This window comes from Nasonia vitripennis, chromosome 1, assembly GCF_009193385.2.
Source record: "Nasonia vitripennis strain AsymCx chromosome 1, Nvit_psr_1.1, whole genome shotgun sequence".
NCBI lineage: Eukaryota > Metazoa > Arthropoda > Insecta > Hymenoptera > Pteromalidae > Nasonia > Nasonia vitripennis.
Genome location: NC_045757.1, coordinates 4,419,920 through 4,442,818, shown reverse-complemented (window position 1 = coordinate 4,442,818; position 22,899 = coordinate 4,419,920). Strand labels below are relative to the sequence as shown.

The window sequence follows — 22,899 nt, the reverse complement described above, 5'->3', positions numbered from 1 at the left end:
TGATAGTAACTGCGTTTCAACGGTGTGGAATCTAATAGCGGAAAGTTTGGAACGAACTGCGGATCGTGTGTGTAGGAGGATTTTTTTAGACTGCGATGAAAGGGCTTTTTATCCTTTGCGAAATGTAATTTTGAAGTATGCAGGTATGGTGGAAGCGTGCGGTTTGCAAATAATTTACGTGATTTATTAAATTGCGTGGTATGCAGGATGATGTAAAACAACTGTATATTATCTATATCAATTTCAGAACACGCGCATTTCCCGAGTAATTTATATTAGAATTCGGATTTACAGAGAACACTTGAGAAATTTACGTACATTAATATAGCTAATAAATTAAATTTTCGTGTAACTTCGTCAACTGAAACCATAAATAATTAATTTGTATTATGCCTCCAATCCCTTGCTGCATTTGCCAGAGCGTAGTTGTTAAATTTCATAAAACATTTCGTTTTCGCGCACACACGCACAAAGCTCTTCCTAGAAATTCGTGTACACGACCTTCATTTCGACTCAACGAAGGTCGATAACCACGCTCCCTTCCTCGCACAAAGCTCCTTCAGGCATTCCAGTTAACGTACTCCCCGAAAACTTATCGCAATAATCACCTTTCCAAGCCACGTGTCTTGCCCATCCCATCCGGCCGGTAAACAAGACACAAGCGGCAGCAGCAGTAGAAGCGCGCGTCCAAGCAGAAATTTCATTACGCCAGTATGTATACGCGCTTAGAGTCCGAGACGCTCTTACGAGCATATATACAGCAGCAAAGGAGCGTCGACGCCGCAGTAGTAACAGCCCGGCTCTCGGACAAAGGGTCCAAAGAGAGAGAGAGAGAGAGAGAGAGAGAGAGAGAGAGAGAGAGAGAGAGCGCAAAGGAGGCGCGTCAATGCCGGTGCCGCTTTGCCGCTTACTTTGACGGAGGGTTGGATGGTGATGCTGCTGTTTGTTGTTCTTGCCGTTGCTGCTGCGTGAGAAGCTGAAAGGTAGCTCGTGCATGCGAGTCGATGATGTGATATTGCCGGAGCTGCTGCATCAAACGGCGTTTAATTACGCGCGTACGGGGACAGGTGAAATTTCTAACAATTTTCAAGAAGACATGGGTGTACAGTTTTCATTTCTAGGCAATACCTGATAGAGTGAACGAGAGCCATGCATTCTCGGTCTTGTCGATAACTAGCGCGTTCCCTTCTCCCTCGGTCCTACATACATGTCCATTGTACAACTCGGTCGTCCACAGGTTCTCTAAAAGCTACTCGCGTGTGTGCGGCGGCGGCGGCCCGTCAAGTCGTCGCGCAGTCGGTCGTGTGCTTTGCATACTATGCCCGCGCACACGTGTGCCCTGCAGTCTCAAAAGGCAAAAGTGACTCGACTGCACTCCATATACCTTTGCTAGGTATATGAACTCAGTAGCGGCTCCTTCGTTTGTCTTCGGGTGGAAACGAGAGCTTTGTGCCTGGCATGAATCGATTCGGGCTAGCCGTGTCGCTGATTTTCCTCCGGATGCAAGTGTGTGTGTGTGTTTGAGTTGCACCGGAGCTTGTCGAATCGTTCGAACAATCTCTCATATACTCTTTGGGCCAATTTCTCGGGGATCTTTGCGCTTGCAGTTTGTGGAGCGACTGATTTTTAGCGAGGCTGTGCATGGAGAGGTTCTTAGAATAGGAAATAATAAATTAATTGCACCATAACCTCGAATCTCCGCTACCCTAAAGTTAAAAAAAACACAAGCCCGTGCAAACATGGCGCGAGGCGTATAACCTGCCTGGGCGAATATTCCATTAAACGCATAATGCGAGAGCGTGCCAGACTATACACACAATAAACTCCCTCGCCCAAGTTTAACAAAAAGAGACCTTACCGACTCGCGACCCCTTACCCGACTGTAATGTCACCAACCTCCCAACAATTAGCTGATAAATTTTGCGCGACTCCTCGTCTCTCTCTCTCATAATACTCTTCCGGAAAAATCGAGAATCGAAGCGAACGAAACTTCAAGTATACCCCCCTAAAGTAGGGGGTGCCGCAGCCTCCCTATAGAGCGACTTATCCCTGCCAGCGGCCGTCACTCTCCAGCTCTGTCTTTCTTCGGGGCGATTTTCTATACATATATATCTACACCCAGATCGTCACGAGGGGGGGTATAAAGTTTCACAATTAGTCCCTCGCTGCGCGGGCGCGCGCGCGAGCGCGAAAGTTTCATAATTTTGCGGCTTAAGCCTCGGAGTCTGGGCTTGTTTTTGCGGGCAGCACGGGCCGCTTTATAATTTATCATTTCGCGGTCTTGGTCGCTCTCAGAAATTCGAATTTAACCACTGCGCGAAACGAGAGAGGATTATTTATTTCTCGCGAGCGTTAAATTCACCGGCTGCCACTGCTGTGTCCGCGGAGACTGCTGCGCGGCCAGGGATTATTACACGCGAGCGAGCTAGATATAGTTAACGACCGAACGGCTGCCGGACCGATTTTTGTTTCGACTTATTACCGGGAATTATTGCTCTCCCGAATTTTGCACGGTACAATGCGGGAAACTTTGCGTCGCGTTGCTTTGACGAGAGAGAAACGCGTTTCAAATTTAATCGCACGAACGCTTTTGTTTCCGAAATTGCACTTCTATCCGCGCGGAATTAAATCATCGCTATAAAGTGGCTATTTCGCTAATCACTGAAAATTATAACTCGCAAGTGCGCTTCGTTCGTAAATGAAAGCAGTCGAATAAAGTATCTCATTGCCTGCGGGGAAATTCATTCCGAAATCCGGCGACGATCGCGCGCATTATCGTCCTTCTGCATACACACAGGCGGCCGCTAGACTCTTCTTCGCAGTAGTTTCGCACGAGCATAAGTCAAGGATGTAATCAGCAAGAACAACAATAACAGCGCCTTGGCGGCAACGTTTTGCCGGACATTATCTCGCCACAATGCGACTACTTTGCGGCCGTCGGTATACCGGCATAGAGCACAATGGCTTATACCTCGCCGCCGTAACTTTCACAGAAGCGCCGACGCGCATTATATTTCGTTAGGCGAACAACGCAATCTTGCACTCGTATTGTTCTTTTGTTTCGAGAGGGAGAGATGCCAGACGCCACGGTAAAGAGATCGTTTCGCGGGGTAAGCATCGAAGACTTTGGAAGAAGCTTTTTTGAGGTTATGTTCGTGTTCTTCAGGGAACAGCCATTCAAGTGTGTTCACGCGGTCAACTGAAACGGTCTTTTTATTTCAGAGGTCGTAGAAGAAGCTAACCTGTCGACGAAACGACTCTAAATTCCAACTCTTATACCGTGAGGTATGTAAAACTGTAACGCCGCGCATTGCCGAGGAATTTCGCACGTTCTGAAGCGGAGAAACGTATTTCCCGGCGTAATTAAGCCAAACCTGTGGATTTTAGAAATTCCGCGTCCGCCGGGCTTTACAGAGGGTAAATAAATTATGGAAGTTTGTTTTAAAGCAATTTAATTGAAACTAATTTTCTTTGAAGTTTAATTAAACTTCGAAAGATGGTTTCGACTCGACCGACACTGTATACCATCGTCGTCGCCGGCGTAACGCAGCGAAAGTAGGTAACCATTGATAACGGAAAAGTTTTTGATACGACCGCGAGAGTTTGTATATTTATTTCTCCGACCGCTGATCCAATACGCGATTTTCTTTTGCGCTATACATTAGTATGCGTAATTTTAACGAGCTCGTAAATTATTTTACCGCATCGACGTCGCTGTTTTTACACAGCTGCCAGTCTTTCGGACGATAAATATTTACCGGCGCGCGGCTATACGTGTAATGAGCGGCGGAATGTTTATTGCGCCGCGATAAATCATACACCCGAAATTCGCCGAGGGAAATTTAAAAACTGACAATAAAAATCGACTCGTTTTTCGGCCTCGCGGATAATCCCCGCCGCTCGGATAGCGGGTGAGACAAACACGATCGTGACGTTGCTTGACAAACACACGAGCCACGATTTTCCGTTGCGTATAAACACGCGCGCGGGGGGGGGGGGCGGTTCGTTAACGCACAGCCAAGACAAACTATTTAGCGCATGCGAGAGGGCTTTTGTTACCTATGCGTATAGCGGTAGCACACGCCCGATGTATGCAGTAGGTATATTATCGTTATAGAGGCGGTGGGAGATGAAAATTCGTTCACAGTTGTGTTTGCTTTGCCAGCGAACCGAGGCATGATGTTGTGGAAGTCGTATTAGGCGGTGAGCTTTTGATACAGTCGTAAAAGCTTGCGACGGCGCAACAACGTTGTTGATGCAGAAATGGGAATCTCAGATTGCCGAAATCTCAGCATTTCTGTATACGCAGCTGAGAACTCAATCACGAAAGCGCTGCAGTCCTTTATAGCGAAAAACAATGACGCTCTCTTTACATCCGAGAATTAATTTTCCTTCTTGCATCTCGCTTCATTAACATCCGTCGACGTAGCTGCGCTCTCGGATGATCCTCTGTATCCGGCAACAAAGATGCGTCTATACCTGTGCGAACGAAAACGGGAATGCACTCTAAAAACAGATTCGTCACAGCTTCAAAGAGATAGAGAGCCGAAACTCAAGGCGTCGCTTATAACTCTCTCCGTCGAGATTAAAGAATTTCCTCTCCTCGAGACGATTCGGGAGTAAACTACTCGTCGACTTAAAAGACTACTACTCCGTCTCCTTCTCGGATAGAAAAAAAAAGAAAACGCAGAAGAAACTTAGCTTCTCTCTGGGTAATTCGATGAGCTTATGCCGTCGGAGCTGCTTCCCTTTCTTTCGTAATAACTTCGTCCGGTAATTCGGCGATGATCCAGCTTTTCCTTCGGGGGATCGACGACGTTGCATTTCCCCGAGGAGTCCCTCTCCGACAGATTCAACGCCGGACTCTACTTCCGGAAATCAATCTCGGGGCTAGAGCTTCTTCGTCTCTTTTTTATCTTCTTCTGCTCTTCTGGAATTGACACAGGGACGTGTCCGACGCAGCTGCGTTTAGTGGAGATTCTGATCTTGCACAGATCGTTGCCTCGTATGCGGTCATCTCGAAAATAAGACAAAACTGATGAATCGCTACTGGACAGCCCTGGGGGGACGACGACTACTACACGATCGCAGGTGTCGTCCGATCCGAACGGGAGATTGATGGTGGAGAGGGACAGATTGATTTCCCGCTGCGGATAAAACGCCGACGTTCGCGTTTAAACGATGCATACGTATACGCGAGCGCTACGCCCCTCTGTGGGATTCGGCGCGGGACACAGTTGGTTAATGGAACTGACTTGAACGACGAGATGTGTTTTGAGTTTTATTTTTTGTAATTGCTCCAATCTGATGGTCTGCAGCTGTGGAACGAAATTGGACTGCTGGGATTTTGCTGGAGACTATTAATTTTAATCATATAGCGCACGAAAATCACCGCTAGGTGGCGCACGACACGTCACAAAATTTCAAGCCTAACCTCGCTATTCCAAAATACGCACCATTTCCCAGCAATAATAGACGTCGTGCCATAGTATTCAGCGAATTGCCAAACTCGCAGTCCACCGGTAAAACCGTCAGAATCCAGCATCGATTCCTTACTCGCCCGGAACGTTCGGTCCGTCCAGCGAAGCATGCAGTGGATAGCTTCGCGAACAGCGAGGCAATGGCTCGCGCAAATCAATGCGTCGGCCAGTAGTAGTCAGAGCGCGCATCACATCGAGCGAACAAGACAACGGACTCGATCGATGTAATGCCTCGTGGTTTGATCTGTCCTCGAGAGTTTTGTCTCCTACAGTAGACACAAGACTACCGCGAACAATGCCGTGGTTGTGGGCTTGTGTACGCTATATCCGCGTGCGGAGAGAAGAATGAAGGGGAGGGTTTGAAGTGGACCGAGTGCGTGTCTGCGGCTGACGTCTTGAGGGAGAGATGGTGAATGGGACGGAACGGAGAAGATGGCGAGATTGGCACTGATGAGTAAATCTGAAAGCCGATGAAGATTTGCGTCGATTCTCCAGCTCTTCAGAAAGTCGTAAAAACACTCGCTCTGTCTAAGCTTTTTTTCATTAAATTTTCTTTTTTTCTCTCTCTAGCTCTCTCTCACCGATCCTCGCATAATATCGAGGAAATTCGAACGGATGAATGAACCCTTGGAGCCATTGATCGCGAATCGTATACTCTTAAATCGTAGCCAATTCAGTAAGTCACTCAGTCTCTGTAAATACCTCGGCGAAAGAGCGGCGGGCTGGATTAGAAAGACGAAAACGTCCGAGCACCTCCGCGAAGTCTCGCGGACGTGGAATTGAAAGGCCGCAGCGGTGTGTATCGGCTTGGACTAAATCTCGGCCGTTGGGTCAAAGGCATCTGGGTATTGGCTTCGAGTAAAGAGTACAATGCACTCGAGCCGCGCTGATAATGCTCTCCAACCACTGCATAGTGGATATGCTTTCGTCGGTAAATTAGAAACTGAATAGCTATACTTTGAAGCTTTTAGGAAGACCGTATTTACTTTTTGCTCAGTTATAAATTACAAAGCGGGAAATTCAAATACGAAACAGTGCACGATATTTTTTGTGAAAAGGAAGAGTTGATTTCTTATGCACTGTGTAACGTGCATTTTCTCGAGTAGAGTTCACCTGTGTCTGATATATTTTGCGCCTCGCATCGAGCTTAATGAAAATCCTCCAGACGGAGGTTACTCGTCCGAAATATTAATTTGATGGGTTGTAATTGGATGAGCGTTGACACGCCCATCCCCTGCACCTCGCGTTAATATCATCGAGTAATATCGATGATTGTTCGATGAGGATAAAAATTAAAAAAAAAATCCACTTACTGATTTCCCATTTAATTCAATGAGTCACAGTCGAGAGAGAAAGAAAAATTTTTATAATGAAAATATTCATTTTTCTCTGTCCTTTCAGAGGACTGGCGTTGCAAGAGAATCCCTAGATCGCTATAGATATAAATCGCGTGAAAGAGAAATCAATTGCGGTACGAGGTCGCGCGGTGAGTAAGCCGAAGCTCGTCGGAAATGAAAATCAAAAAGAATCCCAACTGAGAACTCATCGCTGAATGGGATTCTCGAGATTAAATATCAGAAGAGAGAGAAAAAGCTAAATTAACGCACATTTCACTCACGATAAATTAATTTCGCGATATAAAGCTGAAAATCGATATAGTCAAAATCAAAAATCTCCATCGATGTGCTCACCCCTTCATTCCCCTCGATGTTTAGCCTCAGCGAAAAAGACAAGTAGCCCCTCTACTCGCTATACCTATCATTGACCTCGCAAGCGCGCTGTCGAGCATAAGTAAGCCGGCTTAAACCGTCGTCCGGAAAAATCCCGCGCGCACAATGTGTGCGTCCCATATATACAGCCTCCAGATGTTTTGGGAGCCGCGACAATGATGCGCTGCAACGGGCGCAGCGACGTGTCACACGAGTGAGCGGAAGGGACAAGTTGGTAATGGCGGAGCGATTTGTGTGTTTGCTTTTCTAGTCGCTACTGGATGCGACGATCATCACGGTTGAAGGCTTTGTCGATTGAGCTGTTTGAGGGATGGATTTGGGACCGAGCGATATTCTCTCTCTCTCTCTCTCTCTCTCTCTCTCTCTCTCTCTCTCTCTCTCTCTCTCTCTCTCTCGACTGAGACTGAGACTGAGATTGCTGGAATCGCTCGATTGTTTGGACGATTTCAAAAGTCTTTTTCTTTTTTAATCTTTGGAATACAATTATTGGATAGGAAGATTATCTACCAGGACGCGACACACTTTCGAGAAGATTTTTCGTCGGAAAACTTCTTCAATTCACGCAGATATCCCCAAGTTTCACCGAAAATATACTCCGCATCCCCCAAACAGACGATAAACGCCGAACAATCTCCCAAACTTTTCCCCGTCGACAAAAACGCTCTCTCCACCGGGCTGAAAAATGAAAAACGACTGACGAACACGAAAATGACTTCCAAAGCATGCCGCAGAGCCAATTTCCTCCCTCCCTCTCCCTACACCAACAAAGGAAAACTTGGGCTTATCGCTATGGCGCATACGTACACACGGCTAATTGGCGTCGATACGCGTGAGCTACATACACTCCTTTCAAATTCAGCCGACACGAGACTCTCCGCGCTTGACAATCAGTTTTCTCGGTGACGCGGCTTATCTGCCTATTGAGATCCCGTCATCCCTCCCCGAAAATGAGACGACCTCTCCTCGTCTCCTTCTTTTTCTCGACGAGGGTTTATATACACAGCCTCCTCTCCTCGTGTCCCCGTTTTGCAGCGCCGGCTTTTCTTGCGCTGGTCCTTTTGTTCTTCCGTGAAGCCTTTCTTCGAAATCCTTTTTTCCTTCTTCGTCGCGAGGAAGAACAAAAAACAAAAGGAATATAAACGCGTCTCTCTGCTTCGTATTCAAGAGTTATTATTTTCATTCCATTGATACGGGATTTTCGAAATTCCGGACAGGGGGATTCCGAAGCTACTGTATGTGTTATATACATCGCTGACGACCATATCATCACCCCGACCGACGCACTGACAGCTCGATATATTCGTTCGTGCGGTTGGGACATTTATTCCAAACAATATCATTTTATAATAAATGAAATTATCCTCGCGCGCAAACGCGAATAATATTAATCCGCAGCTCTCTCGCGACGATAAAATCACACAGCCAAATTGACTTTGCGCCGGCGAGTCGTTTACTCGTGTAAGTAATTTTAAGCCAAAAATCGATCCAACAATTGAATAATAAATAATACCCCCGTATATACTGAGAGCCTATTACGAGAGGTTTGACTAAAGTCCCTCCCAGTTTCAAACGAACGATTAAAACGGAACCGGAGAGGGAGATGGAGGCATTAATAACGCGCAGCTCTCGCAGAGTGTCTACAATACACGTGCATATTATAGATATAAACCGAGAGAGAAACATCGGTAATTACGCTCCACGCGAATCCGATGCGATTCGCCGACTCTATCAATACTTGCATGACACCGGGTTGATAAATTACCCGCGTAATATTCTTCGCATCTCTCCATGGCTGTGTCCTGGGTATAATTAACCGCGTTTTAAATGTACCTGGTAATTTTACGTCGACTGCATAACGGATGCGCTATTAATCGCGAGCGTTGTTATTAACTTCGCAGATAATAGGCTGCGCAGTGCGCAATGCCGGTGAATGACTCGTTGTTCGGAACTTTGCTGAGGAAGAGAGATATTAATTTCGGACGGCTTCATTCAATGCGTGCCCGGGGCCGGTACTCTATGTGTTTTGTGTGAGATGATTTCGTATGGAATATTGCGCGATGTTGTTCGGGATAATGCCTATTGAGGGTAGAACGTTATTGTGGAACATTTTTATAAATGATTGTCACATTTATGATTCATCGCAAAAAAATAAAAATTCTTTTTTTTTTTTAATTGTGTAAGCATAAAATGGTTTATTGTCGTGATAAATTCAATCGAATAATTCTCCCGAAGTTTCTCGTGGATTCCTTGCATTTTCCAATATTAGAAGTGCAGGAATACCATACCCTTTGAATTTGCAAATTCAATGATGTATGAAGTTAGAATATCACTTGACAAAAACATGTCTCTCAATAACAGCCCATTGACTTTGGAGAGGTCGTATCAGTGAATTGGAAATCCTATTACTCCTATATTTTGCATCAATCGAGTATTTGTGGAATCTGAATTATTAGATTCTACGTGCCAAAGCATATCCAACAATTCATTTAACGAACGATTACAAATAACTGCAATGCAAACCCTGTGAAACGAATGAATATTTAGAACATTTATAATTACAATAGCATAAAAAGCTGTTAGCACCGTGTATCCTATACTAATTGAAACTCATTTTTCGAAAAAGAATAACCATAGAAGACTAATTTTAAAAGCATATCGCAACCGCATCTCTAAAACTAATCATTCCCAGAGAGAAAATTGCTTCGCAGTACTCCGTAAGATACCGCGTCTGTATTAAATTCTAGCAGCTCGCTCCCTATTTGGCAGCGTTCCGCTGGAACTTTCAAAAACGTTCCTCCCACAAAGTTCCTTCAAAAAAATGCTCGCAATATTCCCCTGTAGAATAAAAGAATCAAAAACGTCCTCTCACGCAACGATTCCCCCTTTGTGCATTTGTTAACGCAAACCGGGAAATTTTACGCCTCGAAAAATCCACAATTAGCACTAGCTACGCACTTCCAGTCGACGATTCACTTCCCCTCAGAAAAAAATCCCGAAGAAACTCCCTCCGAATCGCGGCGAACAAAACAAAAAAGCAACAAGCGAGCCTCTCATCTCACCACAATCTCGGGACACCAAGAGCAAAACCAGCAACAGCACAGTCCGAGATGTTTAGTTAGCGTGTGACTCCTCGGCCGCAAAAGTCCGCAGCGGTACATAGCGGCGGCGTCGGGTAATTAGAATAGGCCAACCCGAGCAAGAGCGAACAAACCAACTCTCGAGGTATGATAAAGAAAAAGCAAAAGGCTATGTCACTCTAGCGCGGAAGGTTCTTCTTAATTAAAAAGCGCCCTCGTGCGGTGTGCTGGCTTTCGGTCCATCTCTCTCTCTCTCTCTCTCTCTCTCTCTCTCTCTCTCTCTCTCTCTCACTCTCTGACCGGCGTCCTTGTGTTTACGCGCGTGGTTTTCTTTTTCAATGCGTTTGTGCGGCTGCGAGGTTAAATATACACTAATAAGCCGTCGTCTCTCGGTTTTTATTCTGATTTTTCGTTGTATACGGCTGTACTTGAAAGAGCTATGCACTTTTTTCGTTTTCCATCAAACCTAACCTCAAAGCTTACATCCTTTGTCAAACACGTAACCTCAACGTTTTCATCATCCTCGAAATTTCGAACATAACCTCAAAAACGACACTCTCGAATTAAAATCGAACGATTCACACAATGGCGTCGACGACAAAAAGTCTCTAATTAGTTTCTTCTCGCGAGCTAAGTACGTATTTTTCATGGCTTTCAGGTGATAAAATGTAGGTGAACAGCCGCGTATAATTTTCGCCGGGGGAAAACGCGTAATTATGAGTGGGCGCGTGCGCGCGAAATGTAATTGTAGGAGAATGGAGGAGGAAAAAGTTTGCGCAAAACATTTCATGCGAAACGCTGCGCTGATGAGCGCGGACGTGCTTTTCATTCGAAAGAATAGCCGTGTATTTTTTCCCCGCAATGAGCGCGTATACGTGGGTTTACATGCTTTTTTCGGGACTCCGGCGCTTTTTACGATGAATTCTTTTTCCGTACGTATGTGGAACGCGTTTCAGGGTTAATCGTGCCACTAGATATTTTATTTCGATTCTAGACGGACAAGTTTTAAGCTTCAAGATATCGCTACAATTCTAGAGATATTTTATCAAGCGTCCATATTGATCTCGAATACACGCAAATGTTGTTTCGCAACAGCCAAAGGCAAACTCTCAGTGCAGTTCTCTGCAGTATTTATACTCGGCTGTTATTAAGACTAGCCGCGTATCGGAATAGGTAAACATTAGCATTGCCAAAGCAATTCAAAATCTCATCAACGAGTAATAATCGCGTTCAAAACTATCCTGATTAAGAAAAAGAAGCTTTTCCATCGCTCGCTCCATTTCAGAACTTCCGAACGATCCATACCCTTTAAACTCCGCCTAGTCTCACTTTAATCCGCCGACGCAGCAGCAGCAGCCGGTGTATCATTTCACTGCAGCGGCAGCAGCAGCTCTTTCTCCCGCATATTGTACGTAGACACACACACACGTACGTGTTAGCCGTTGCCAGAGACGCCAGTCCATTATCGTTATGCGCAAAAAAAGGCGAGGCAGCGCGGGAGAGTATCGGAAAGCAATTGGTGTATCGGCTAATAAAATTACCGAGCCCGGATGTGTACCGGTTCTGACAAGCGCCGGCGCCGGCGATCCTTTATTAGGTATCGCATTGGCTACCGCACCAGGTATTGTTTTTCAAAAGTCGAGAGATGGAAGGCTCTGGATTCTTCGACTGACCGATGGTTATCGGTTCTCATCATTGAAAAGTATTTTATTGATAACTTTAACTTTTTTTTTAAATATCGACGGTCTCGTCAGACACTCGAAATACCATCAGACGCAACTTTCAAGAATCCTTTACTCCGGCAACAAAACCTCATCAGAAAGCCCACACGCGTATACTTAGGCGTCAATTAACGAGTGCCTCGAGAGAGAAAGAGCTTCACTCTCTCGCTCTTCTCAAGAAGCAAAGTTAATTTTCTGATAAGCGAATTTCTTCTCCCTCTTCAGCAGCGACACTTGACGTAGTCGCGTCCGCGAGACGTTCTCTCGCCCTCTTATTCAACGCGTAGGAAGCGCGAGCGAGAGATAAAGGCGCGACGTGCTCGCCTGATAAGTCGCGTGATTAATGGACCTGAGTCTACTTGTATACGTATACGTATAAGTGTATTCGCGCGTATGCATATAGAGCGTGTATATTGTAGCTGTATTTATGAGAGGAGCTATCATTAGTTTGGCTCTGATAGACCCTGGATTCGATGAATACCGTTTGATATAGAGTCCCTTGAATCAGAGTTCGTTGTTGCCAAGCTTGCACCTTGAATTATTTCCACAGCCATTAAACGGTCGGGCTACGATTCATCTCTCACAGACTCCCTCTAGCGGCAGATTCCGCAGAGTCATTCATCCGAGCGGAAGAAGGAATGCTCCCCGCAGGTGATGGGGGGGGGGGGTCAGATGCTTAACGAGCGGAATGACAAATCGATCTCTCGAACGATTCTAGCAGACGACGCCGGGGGAAAGCTTCTATTTATGAGGCGCGGGAAATTTGAAAGTACATTATACAACGCGCGAGCGACTTGCGGGTAATTAGCGGCGGGCGAGGCAATTTAAAAATCAACTCCTATAACGCGGGCTCTCATTTTTCATATACGAGTAGGGGCTACTTATTCGCGCCTCTTTGGACGATTAGCGATCGTAGAGGCCTGTGCGCATATGACGAGCTTTGAGAATGATTTATGACGAGGTATTACGACCGCCTAACGAGGGATGAATCATTGAGCAGAGAGATTTCCAGAGGCGCTTTTTTTTGTTCTGAATACAGTGAATAATTAGCATGCGTGTAATTTGCTCAAGGGACTCGTGAATTTAACGAGTGCTTTTTTAGTGAAATTGATATAAGTTTTGTCGTGGAAAAAAATTCACTGGTATGATTGGATATCAAAAGTAAATATGCTCGGTTTTTAATTGCTCAACCCGAACAAATGCAATTATAACGTGCAATAAAGCTCTGTCCAATCCACATGCAACAAAACGATTTTTTCATCATCCCGCCATCATCGATAACTCCTTCCCCAGAAACGATCAATTTCCCCTCGAATCGCCGAATGGCAAATTTCCTCGATTCTCTCTCTCAGGCTGCAAACAATAACCCGGCAGTTGACCCCCGCAGAAGCAACAGCAAGTCTCCGTACAATACACAGGATGAAGCTCGCGTGCACGCGGATCCCTCAGGTCCACGAGGGAAACTTGGTGCCCCGAAAACTCGATAATTGATTTAAAGGCTTGTCCAAACAGGATACGCGAGCGAGCGCTTCGTGTTACTGCCGCTGTTATCGCGGCGAGTTAGCAGACGTTGCTGCTGCTGACTTGGTTTATACACACACACACACACACACACACACACATACGCACACGTGTGCGCGGAGAGTTTGCCGTCGTGCTCCTGCTGCAGCTGCGCGAGTTAAGGGTCGCTGTTGCTACTGCTGCTGCTGGCGACGTTTGCCCTTGGCAAATCTTTGCGCCTTATCGCACCTGATGTTTGAACCAAAGTGTGGCACATCGCGACAGGGAGGAAGTAGCGCAGGGAATCTTGGGGAGAAATTCGAGTTGACGCCTGCAGGTGGGTATATCGATTGGGGCTTCGAGATTGGAGGTTGCTCGCGCAGAATTCAAATGAGCTATTTTCTCAGGTACTCAATTACGCAATTTATTCGTAATTTCTTTGAGACTGAGGAACTTTTAAGTTTAGCGCGTTTTATTTTTATACTCGAGCGACATTTTCTTCATCCCCGTCATTAAATCCCAACCTTATCGAGACACCGATAAAAATAGCGACTCACGTCCGACTCAATACTGACCACTACCACTACCACTCATCCTCTTCATTTCTCAACAGCAGCAGCTTTCATCGTAACCACAGCCGCAGCCGTGCAGAAAACGAATACCAGAGCAGGCAATAATAGACACTCTTTCGCAATGCGACTCTCTTCTGTCATTGAACCCCGATCCCTCAGTGCTATGGGGAGACGGTATAACGATACAAACGATTTCGCGCCGGTTCTAAAGCTCCTTTATCCCCCCTCCCCCTCCCTCGCTTACTTATACGCGGCGAAGCGATCGCAGAGCGGGAAGAAAGATTATGAGGAGAGGGAATTCAATGGAGGATTCCCGCGATGAATGAGGCCATTCAAAAACAGGCAAAGAGAGCGAGCGAGGAATCTGAATTGATTTCTTTGAATTTCACGGGCAAAGTATATACAGAAGGCGCGCAGATTGAGGATTGCGCGCCTCGCAGCTGGGCCATTGTAGATGAGGTGGAATTTTTTTCGCCCCCCACGGATTATTATTCGAGCGTTGCGGTCGCTTATGGATTCGGTCTACATATTCTCTATCGAAAATCAAAACTCCACACTGTTTAAGTATTCAAATTGAATTATATTTATATTATCGTTAAATTCGAAGCAGCGAGCGGATTTATCATTCATATTTTCCCGCTCGCGCACGAAACCGCGCGCATTAAATCCAATCGAATAAATTGAAACTCGCGCGCTCGCGCATAATAAATCAGAGTTCGTAATTGTGATATCGCGCGCGCCGATAATATTTAGCCCACTTTCCCCGCGCTTCCTACTTTATTAACGTCGACGGGCGCGCGAAGACGCGAATGACAAAGGCATGAAATTTATGCGTCTATATCGCGCGCCGGACGCGGTAATTAAATTCAAATTCGGCGTATATAATATAACGCTGCAGTACTGTGTCGAGCGCTGGATTTCGCAAATAAATCAGGAGATTTAGCGCCGTTAATGCCGCGCACTAAATGCCGTACTTTGATAAGATCTCTCTCGCTGGGCTTTTTACGGCGGTTCATTGTGCCGCCGCCTCTGCGTTGTTTATTTTTATCGGTGCGTTTGTTCCGGTTTATCGCGCGCGGGGGCGCGTGATAGCGTATTGTTGCGATTGTGTTATTGTTGCAGGCCAGTCTGCCGGTGCGCGTTTCCGCGCGAGAGGGCTGTTTTTGCACGCTGGTCTTTTGTCATATTTTTCGACGGGAACATAACGAATCGCTTGGGTTCTTTCCATTGCGCTGTAATTAACCGCTTCTAATTAGAGATTTTAATGCGAAAGAGCAATCGGTAAATTCGAATTCATTATCTCGTACGTACACCCGCAAGCCCTAACGTAAATCCTCGTATAGCTGCACAATGCGACAAATGGACTAGGTACACATACGCGCGTCAAAAGACGAGGAGGACTTTGGAGCTAGAGCGTCGCGGTTATCTCGTTTTGCGCTCGATATACTCTACTCCTCTCTCGGCCGCCGCCGCAGCTGCTTTTAGCCAGATGGGATTTCGGCCTTCTATTGCTTATCGCTCGCTAGGCGTCGCAAGCACTCGCTTATCTCGTGTAGGTATGTATCGGGAAATAGAGAGAGGGCCGAGGATCAACCGATGGATCGAGCTTTTGAATTTAAGGCTGTCGATTTATTCCGGGAGAACCGTCGGCCGATGGGATTCCGGGGACGCGCGATGTGTTCGATCTAGTTTGGATTGCTGAAAGCTCGATGCGTTTTACGGTTCGATCGCGATTGTCGAAATTTCGTCAAAGCCGCGCGGAACGATACGGTGTATTAAAACGCGATTTTAAAAAGAGCGAATAAATTCTCGAAAGTCTCTGCAGCTTGGCCGGGATTAAATCGCGCTCTCGTATCTTCCGCGAAATAACGATACTTATATTTCTCCGAAGATCTCTCTCTCTCTCTCTCTCTCTCTCTCTCTCTCTCTCTCTCTCTCTCTCTCTCTCTCTCTCTCTCTCGGCCGAAACTCCATAACCAGCAGCGGCAGACCACCTCCGAAAACTTCGAGTCAGCCGCGACGGCAGAGGACAGCCAATTCTCGCTTTCTCCCTCCTCTCTCACTCTTGGCTCTTAATGACCGCGCATTGTCCGTCCCGCGCGCGGGAATTACGCCGCTGCAACGAGATAATAAAGGGACCTCTCTCGGCTAACTTTTGCCCGCTCGCTCTCTCCCTCTCAAGGTTTCCGCCGTCGCTGCTGCTTCTTCTTCTTCTTCTTCTTCTTCTTCTTCTTAAAGCTCCTCGGCTAGCGAAGCGCCCGGCCTTATACTTTATTTTACGCTGCTCTCTTAGCGGGCGAACTAGAGAGTCGCTTGTTCTTTTCCCTGGCTCTTCTCTCGCGCCTGCTTCTTCTTCCTCTTCCGTCGTTACGCTTTACGGGGAATGAAATTTCTTCGGACGCGCTCGGTGTCGCGTGCCGGTTCTTCATTTTCCTCTCGCCCGGCTCTTCGTGTTTACACACACACACGAGCTTCTGCGCTGCTGGTCATCGACTTGGAAATGTTATTGTTTGTTTTGGGCTTTGTCGTGGCCTCGTACGATTGCGCGATTCGCTGCTGGCTCATAACGTTTGATTTTCGAAATATGGCTCGCGAGAGAGAGATAGAAATAGAGGCGATGCATTCGAAGGCTGCGTCCACTTTGGCTTGGCGCCATACACCTGTCAACCGGATAACCGCTTGCCGTAGTGTGCGTCTTACCGAGCGCCGAGGCAGCGACGTGGAAACCTACGTGGCTAACGATACGGCGCCAGTCGGTCGTTGACCACTGCCATTTTGGACTGCTTTGGACGGTTGGTTGCAAAAAATTCGAGCGTTATCTGGATGTTTGTCACTTTCGGATTTATTGGTTGCTTCTTGCTTCGGATTTTTAGTTGTACTGTTGACATAACCTCAAATATTTCATAATATCTTGTAATATACAGCTAATGGACTCTTTATCTCTCTTTACAGCAAACCGACCTTCAAGAACGGATCAGTTCGGTCAGTCGTTAAACTCGGAACTCGAGGGTAACCCGCCACTATGGGTTACCAAGAAGCACGGACCGAAGGGTTACGAGGAGATCTACATCAACAACGCAAAGATCATCGAGGGTAGCAACTACGAGTCGACCTTCGGGACCAACGAGCACGACAAAAAGATTCAGGTATGGTTCATCAATCCATCGTCTATCCTCCTTTCCACCGCTACAATGTTCCGAACATAACCTCAAATCTTCGCAATATTCCCCATCGATCGCGGAAGCCAATAAAAGTCGCGGCTAGACCGCAAGCCGCGCGAATTCCTCGGCGTCCTTTTTTACAGCGCGGCAAACCCTTTCCCAACGAGGAGGAACGGCCCACGGGCGAAATTACGCTCTCGCGCAAGCCAGTGAACCCAATAAATAGCCGAGGAGAGAATGCCTCAAAGGGCCGATATAATGAGTCGACAAAGTCCCCTACTTATACGACAATGAGCTTATGCATTCGCGGTAAGCGGGGGCTTTAACGATATATATATATATATATATATATATATATATATATATATATATATATATATATATATAGAGAGAGAGAGAGAGAGAGAGAGAGAGAGAGAGAGAGAGAGAGAGAGAGAGAGAGCGAGAGAGAGAGAGATGGATAGAGGGCGCCTCTAATGAGCTATACGAGCTCACCGCAAGGCTACGCCTTCATCCGTGATTGTTGTTGTCGATGCTCTAGTGCAGTCGGGCGACTTTGGGATATGCCCTGCGGATGCAGGTATAAGTACAAGGCTAAATATCTCCGAGGAATCATTGCGTAACGTTGATGACTCAATTTTGAGGTTAGGTTATTTTTCCAAAAAACTACGCAGATTGCAGCAATTTTTCCATTGTTTACTTTTTGCGTAAACTCAAGTATACACAGTAACGGAAAATTGGTTTGAAGTAAAAACGAGAGCGCACATACTCTCCTACGCCCGACGATAATCGATACACCAAACACTCGGTACTTCACGCCGAAAGAAACGTGCGTGCGTCAGGTGAAACGTTATACCCTTTCAGCGTTTGAAAAAAAGAACTCGTGCACTAGCCGATGCAGCAGTCGATACCCCGGCACACGACTGTTTGCAAAGAAGCCAATTAAGGCGGTAGACTCGAGCAAACACAATTAAAACCGCGTCGTTGCCGTATTTGCCTCCGGCTTCGCATACCGCGACTCATCGGTTTTATGAAAATAATAGGAACAATGTAGTGCCGCGGGCTAAGAGAAGCGTTTCTATATGTACATCCGGGAAAGCAATGGTCTGGAGAAAACGTCGAAGCAATAACCCGCTGCGCGATTTTTCGTGGCTCGGTGTACGTATAATCGAGTTTTCTCCTCTCTTTTCTCTTCTGGGCTTCCTTCTTTTGTGTCGTCCGCGCATGTTTATACGGCGATGACGTCTAGCAATTGTTTGTCTTTGCGGAGGGGGGACGAAGACGCAAGGAGGTTGGCAAAGTGGATAAAGCGCTTTCTTCGGATGAGGTTTTAATTTTTATCGCATTATCTCGTTAAGAGTGTACACAGCCTTTTTTTAATTGTTTTCGCGGTAAGACTTGGACTCGCCAAGCCAAAAAATGCTCTCTCAAAACATCGCCAAGCAAGAATCATGAGAAAAGCTCGAAGCATCTTTTCGTATCGCGAAGCGAGCTCTGGCAAAAGAGAGAAGAAAAAAGAAAGAAAGAAAGACACTCGTCCCGTCGCAAGAAAAACAATCACTCAGCGAAAAGCGAAAGGAGGCGGGTCGGCGCGTCGAAGGAGAAAAATCGAGAGGGAAGCGGCTGGATTCACGCCTGCCTCGATTCCATGAATCTTTCTTCCTCTCGTTCTCTCTCTCTCTCTCTTCCTGTCGGTCCGACGCCTTAAAGGGAAGAACCGCGAAGAGCCGGCTACTCCCTCGATTTAACGCGAGATTTTCGGACGTGATGGGCCAAAGTGAAAAGGTGACTTCGTATCCTCGGGCTGCCTAGGCGTGGATTATAACGATTTTACCGCCGGCAAGTAGAACGAGTCAGCGTGTGGTCAGGCGTCACGATGTAATCGTAGCATAGGATAATGCCTTACCGGTTATTTCTCCAGTATAATGTATTCAAAATTATGCGCGAGCCTCAGCGTGACGTCAATCTCCGGGAACACACATCAGACAAGCGTAGCAAAAACAAGACGACGACGACTCAATTCCCGGGCTTCTCACAGGCGCGCATCGTACACGTCGACTCCCCGCCGTGTCCGACTAAGACACGCAGGAGAGCTTGCAAGCGGTTCACTTATCTCGAAATCAGATTTCCATTAATAAGCCCGTAAAAGCCGGGATGCCGGGAGGAGGCGGTGGCTTGTAAAACCCGCGGGTTCAATTACGCCATTGCACCGACTGCGCGCGGCGCGTTTCCTTTGTGGCCGCGAGGATTAAGTCGTCGTCGTCGTCGTCGTTGTCTCCTCGGCAGTCGGTAATTCCCCGCCGGGAATGTCCCGGCTATACTGCTACGAGCTCTCCTCGTCCCGCTTTATCCGGCACGGTGGTGTTCCAGTCATGCGAGTATGTGTGTGCCGCAGCCGCTGCGAAGTTTTCCACAGCTGCTGCGGTGAATCGGGAAATCAAGTGTCGCGCAGTTGTTAGCTTTCGCTGCGGGAGTTCGAGTTCATGAAGTTCGCTGATGTATATAGTGCTTTTGAAGGTTATGCTTACGGCGGTTCTTCGACGCCCGATCCGATTTGTAGCGATCGGGTATTTTCTTTTGCTTTCTCTTAGAGAAAGTTCTGTAATAGTAAAATGAGAACGTGTTTTCAAAATTTTAACCTCCGAAGGCTTAAAAAGGAGAAAAAAAACAGGCAAAAAATTGTAGGTCCGTACCACCACCAGTTCCTGCTAAGGGACGAAGTATCGGCCCGAACGGGAGGCTCCAAATAGCGCGTTTCTTGGGGTTTACTTATCGGGCTTTTTCGATGCGCTGGCACATTTTTTCGTCAATCTATCCTACAAAGGCTTGAAGAGGGCGAAAAAACACGTAAAAATAGGTAGGCAATAACTTCGGGCAGTTGCTGCTAAAGGTCTATGACATCAATGCGACAACGAAAATTAGTTCACTGACTTCAGTTACCCGGTGCCAAAATAAGTGCAAAACTGTTCTGAACTCTCGATCCCCCCCCCCTCCATTTAATTAGAACTCTTTCCCCCGCACTGCAGACCTATTAACATAAATCGCAATTCCAATCCAGGCATGATATTCGTTCGGCGCGCGCGTCGCTGTTGCAAATCTGCATCTTTGCTTGTGCGCGCGCAATAATCCGCTGTTTGTTGCGCGCGAGTGCGTGATAACTAGCACCCGGGCGTACAGTTCTGCGCGAGGGCGCCACTTGTTCAGAAGGAATTCGCGCGCGCATGATCCTGAGTAAAGTTGAATTTACGCGAGCCCGAGCCAACGGGGCAGCTTCTTCCTCTGTGTGTATCTTGGGAGGTTATTATTAACGTAGGCGCTCTTACTGCTGTTGATTTTAGTATATTAGGGGGTTAGCGGGTATAATTGAGTGCGAACGTGTTTTTTTTTTTGTTTGATCCTAGAAATCCATTATTAATGAGTGGAAGCAACGTACGTGCTTTTCTGTACGAAATTATTCTGTTTTTCATATATTTTTCAAGATAAATAAAGTCTGCCGCGCACATTTGGGTCTTTAAAATAAACATCCCTTGCATGTTCGCTTAGCTTGCGAAGCGCAAATTTCACTTTGCGTAAATAATGACGAATTCCGAAAATTTCGCTCTGGAATTTCCGCCTAGTAAAAAGCGCGCGTTTAAAATATCTCGTATTAAAAAGCGCCCAATCACGCATTCCTCTTCACGGAGCCCTCTCTCTCTCTCTCTCTCTCTCTCTCTCTCTCTCTCTCTCTCTCTCTCTCTGCGTGAAAAAGCTTCGTAAACGAGTCCATATAGCCAACACAACAAACCATAACCGTAAACATAACCCGGTGTATAACCGTAGCCACACAAGCGCAGCCTCGAAACGCTCTGATTATACAAATCCACGGCAGCGGCGCCTCTACTTGTACGTCCGAACTCGCCGAAGATTTTTCCTCCGCAATAAGCCTCCCTCCCTCGCTTCGGCGCGGAAAATGAAATAACTCGAGCCAGCGAGTTTGCGCGGCTCGCGGACGGTTATGCGCCTCAATTAAACTTAACGATACCACGCTCCTCTTCTCCTTCTTCTTCTTCTTCTTCGCACGAACAATTAAGTAAAAGCCTCGCGGCGCGTGAATCTAATCACCCGTTCTCTCTTTATTTTCTTTCCACGCGTCCGCCTTTTACGGCCGAGGGAAATTGAGAGTAAGTAACGGAGCTTTTCCCTTCTCTGCTATATACCGTTATTGGCTAGATAAGGAAGAGGAGAGGGAGCGTTTATGAAGTGTCGCTTCGGAGATTTTTTTCGTATATAAGCTCAGGAGAGCTTACAGGTGTGCGTGTGGGAGTGGTAGTCGGGAGGCGCTGTTAGGGTATTGTTATTGGCTGTGATTGCACGGCTATAGGGGTGAGACGGTGGAGGGAGTTAATGGACTAGTTTGGGATTATCTTTACGAGTGGGAGGTACGCGCTTGAGAAAATTGGGTCTCGAGCAGCCACGCCGAGATTGTTTGCAGGGAAATTGCGGCGCATGTAAGAGTAAGGCTTCTTGAGATCGGTATGCGATACGATTAATAATCGCAGTGCTATGAATTTTATTGAAATAAATCTCAGGCGTTGTTTTAATTAAAAATTTCTCATCAAAATTCACAGCCGAGCCATGTGTATATCCTGCAGTTCCTCGGCTCAGTTCACCGCATCATATCGCTCGTATGCATGACAGTCCGACTGTCTCCGAGCACACGACCGACGATCCGCCGGCAAATTCAATAAAAGACCTCGGCACCCCTTTTCTCTGACGCTGCAACCGCGCGTCTGCGTATGCATATATAGGCTAGAACACAGAGGAGCTTGAACTCGAGCACGAAGTCAGCCGTAAGCCAATAACGGAACTTTGGCGCGCAGATTGCGGGTCAGCCCGGCGTGTACAGTGTGTACGCATACGTCCCGGGGCTGAGCGCAGTTTCTCAATTACCAAAGCTTGTTTATATTGGCGCACACTCTGTGGGAGTAGAGCAAGAAGCGTATAGTGAGAGAAGCAGAGCTTTATTATCTTCGACTCTGCCTTTGGCCGTTGTTCGCGGCGAGATGTTCCCTTCGATCAGTTCTGTGATGATGTTTAATCGCCATTCAAGTATATCGAGCGAGAAGACATCGTGGAATCACTTGTGGGTGGTACAAAAACGTCGTCGCTTACAGCCGGATCGATTGTCCACAGACTCCAAAAAGAGCAAGAGTACACGGCTGCTATCGCCGAGAAAAGTTTAGCAAGTCTCAGCTCTCTAAAGCTCGACGATCGTCCGGAAAAGCTAAGCTTGCAACGATTCATCAAACGGGGGTGACGAGATGAACGAGCCGGGGAGTCCTATACGTCTTCGCTTTCGACTGAAGAAAAGCAGACGAAGACTCGCGCGTACACGCCTCACGAGAGATTTCGCGTCTTTTCCATGAGTTACGCATTCGCACACGCTACGGCTCCAATTACTCTGCAACTACTGCCTGATAAGGAGAAGAAGAACCACGGAATTAAGGCAGCCAGTGCGGAGAAGAACGACGCTCGTACGATAATTGCAAAGCCGCGGTGTATACAGTATAGGTTCCGAGCGAAAAAGTTGGCGAAAAACGGCACCGACGACAACAAAGCTAGGAGTCGACGAAAGTATATACACAGAAGAGAAAAAGTGCTAGGCTTGTATACTTACAC

General features: G+C 46.8%; 1 protein-coding gene across 9 annotated transcripts in view; it reads left to right on the top strand.

The window, feature by feature from the left end:
• The window catches only part of LOC100117357 (fasciclin-1), a 195,950-nt gene that overhangs the window by 129,160 nt on the left and 43,891 nt on the right, over positions 1–22,899 (top strand). For all 9 annotated transcript variants that reach the window (XM_032597211.1, XM_016985268.2, XM_016985254.2 and 6 more), the window contains exon 3: positions 17,033–17,226. In XM_032597211.1, coding sequence (XP_032453102.1) covers positions 17,033–17,226 — 194 coding nt within the window. The remainder of the gene's footprint in view (positions 1–17,032; positions 17,227–22,899) is intronic.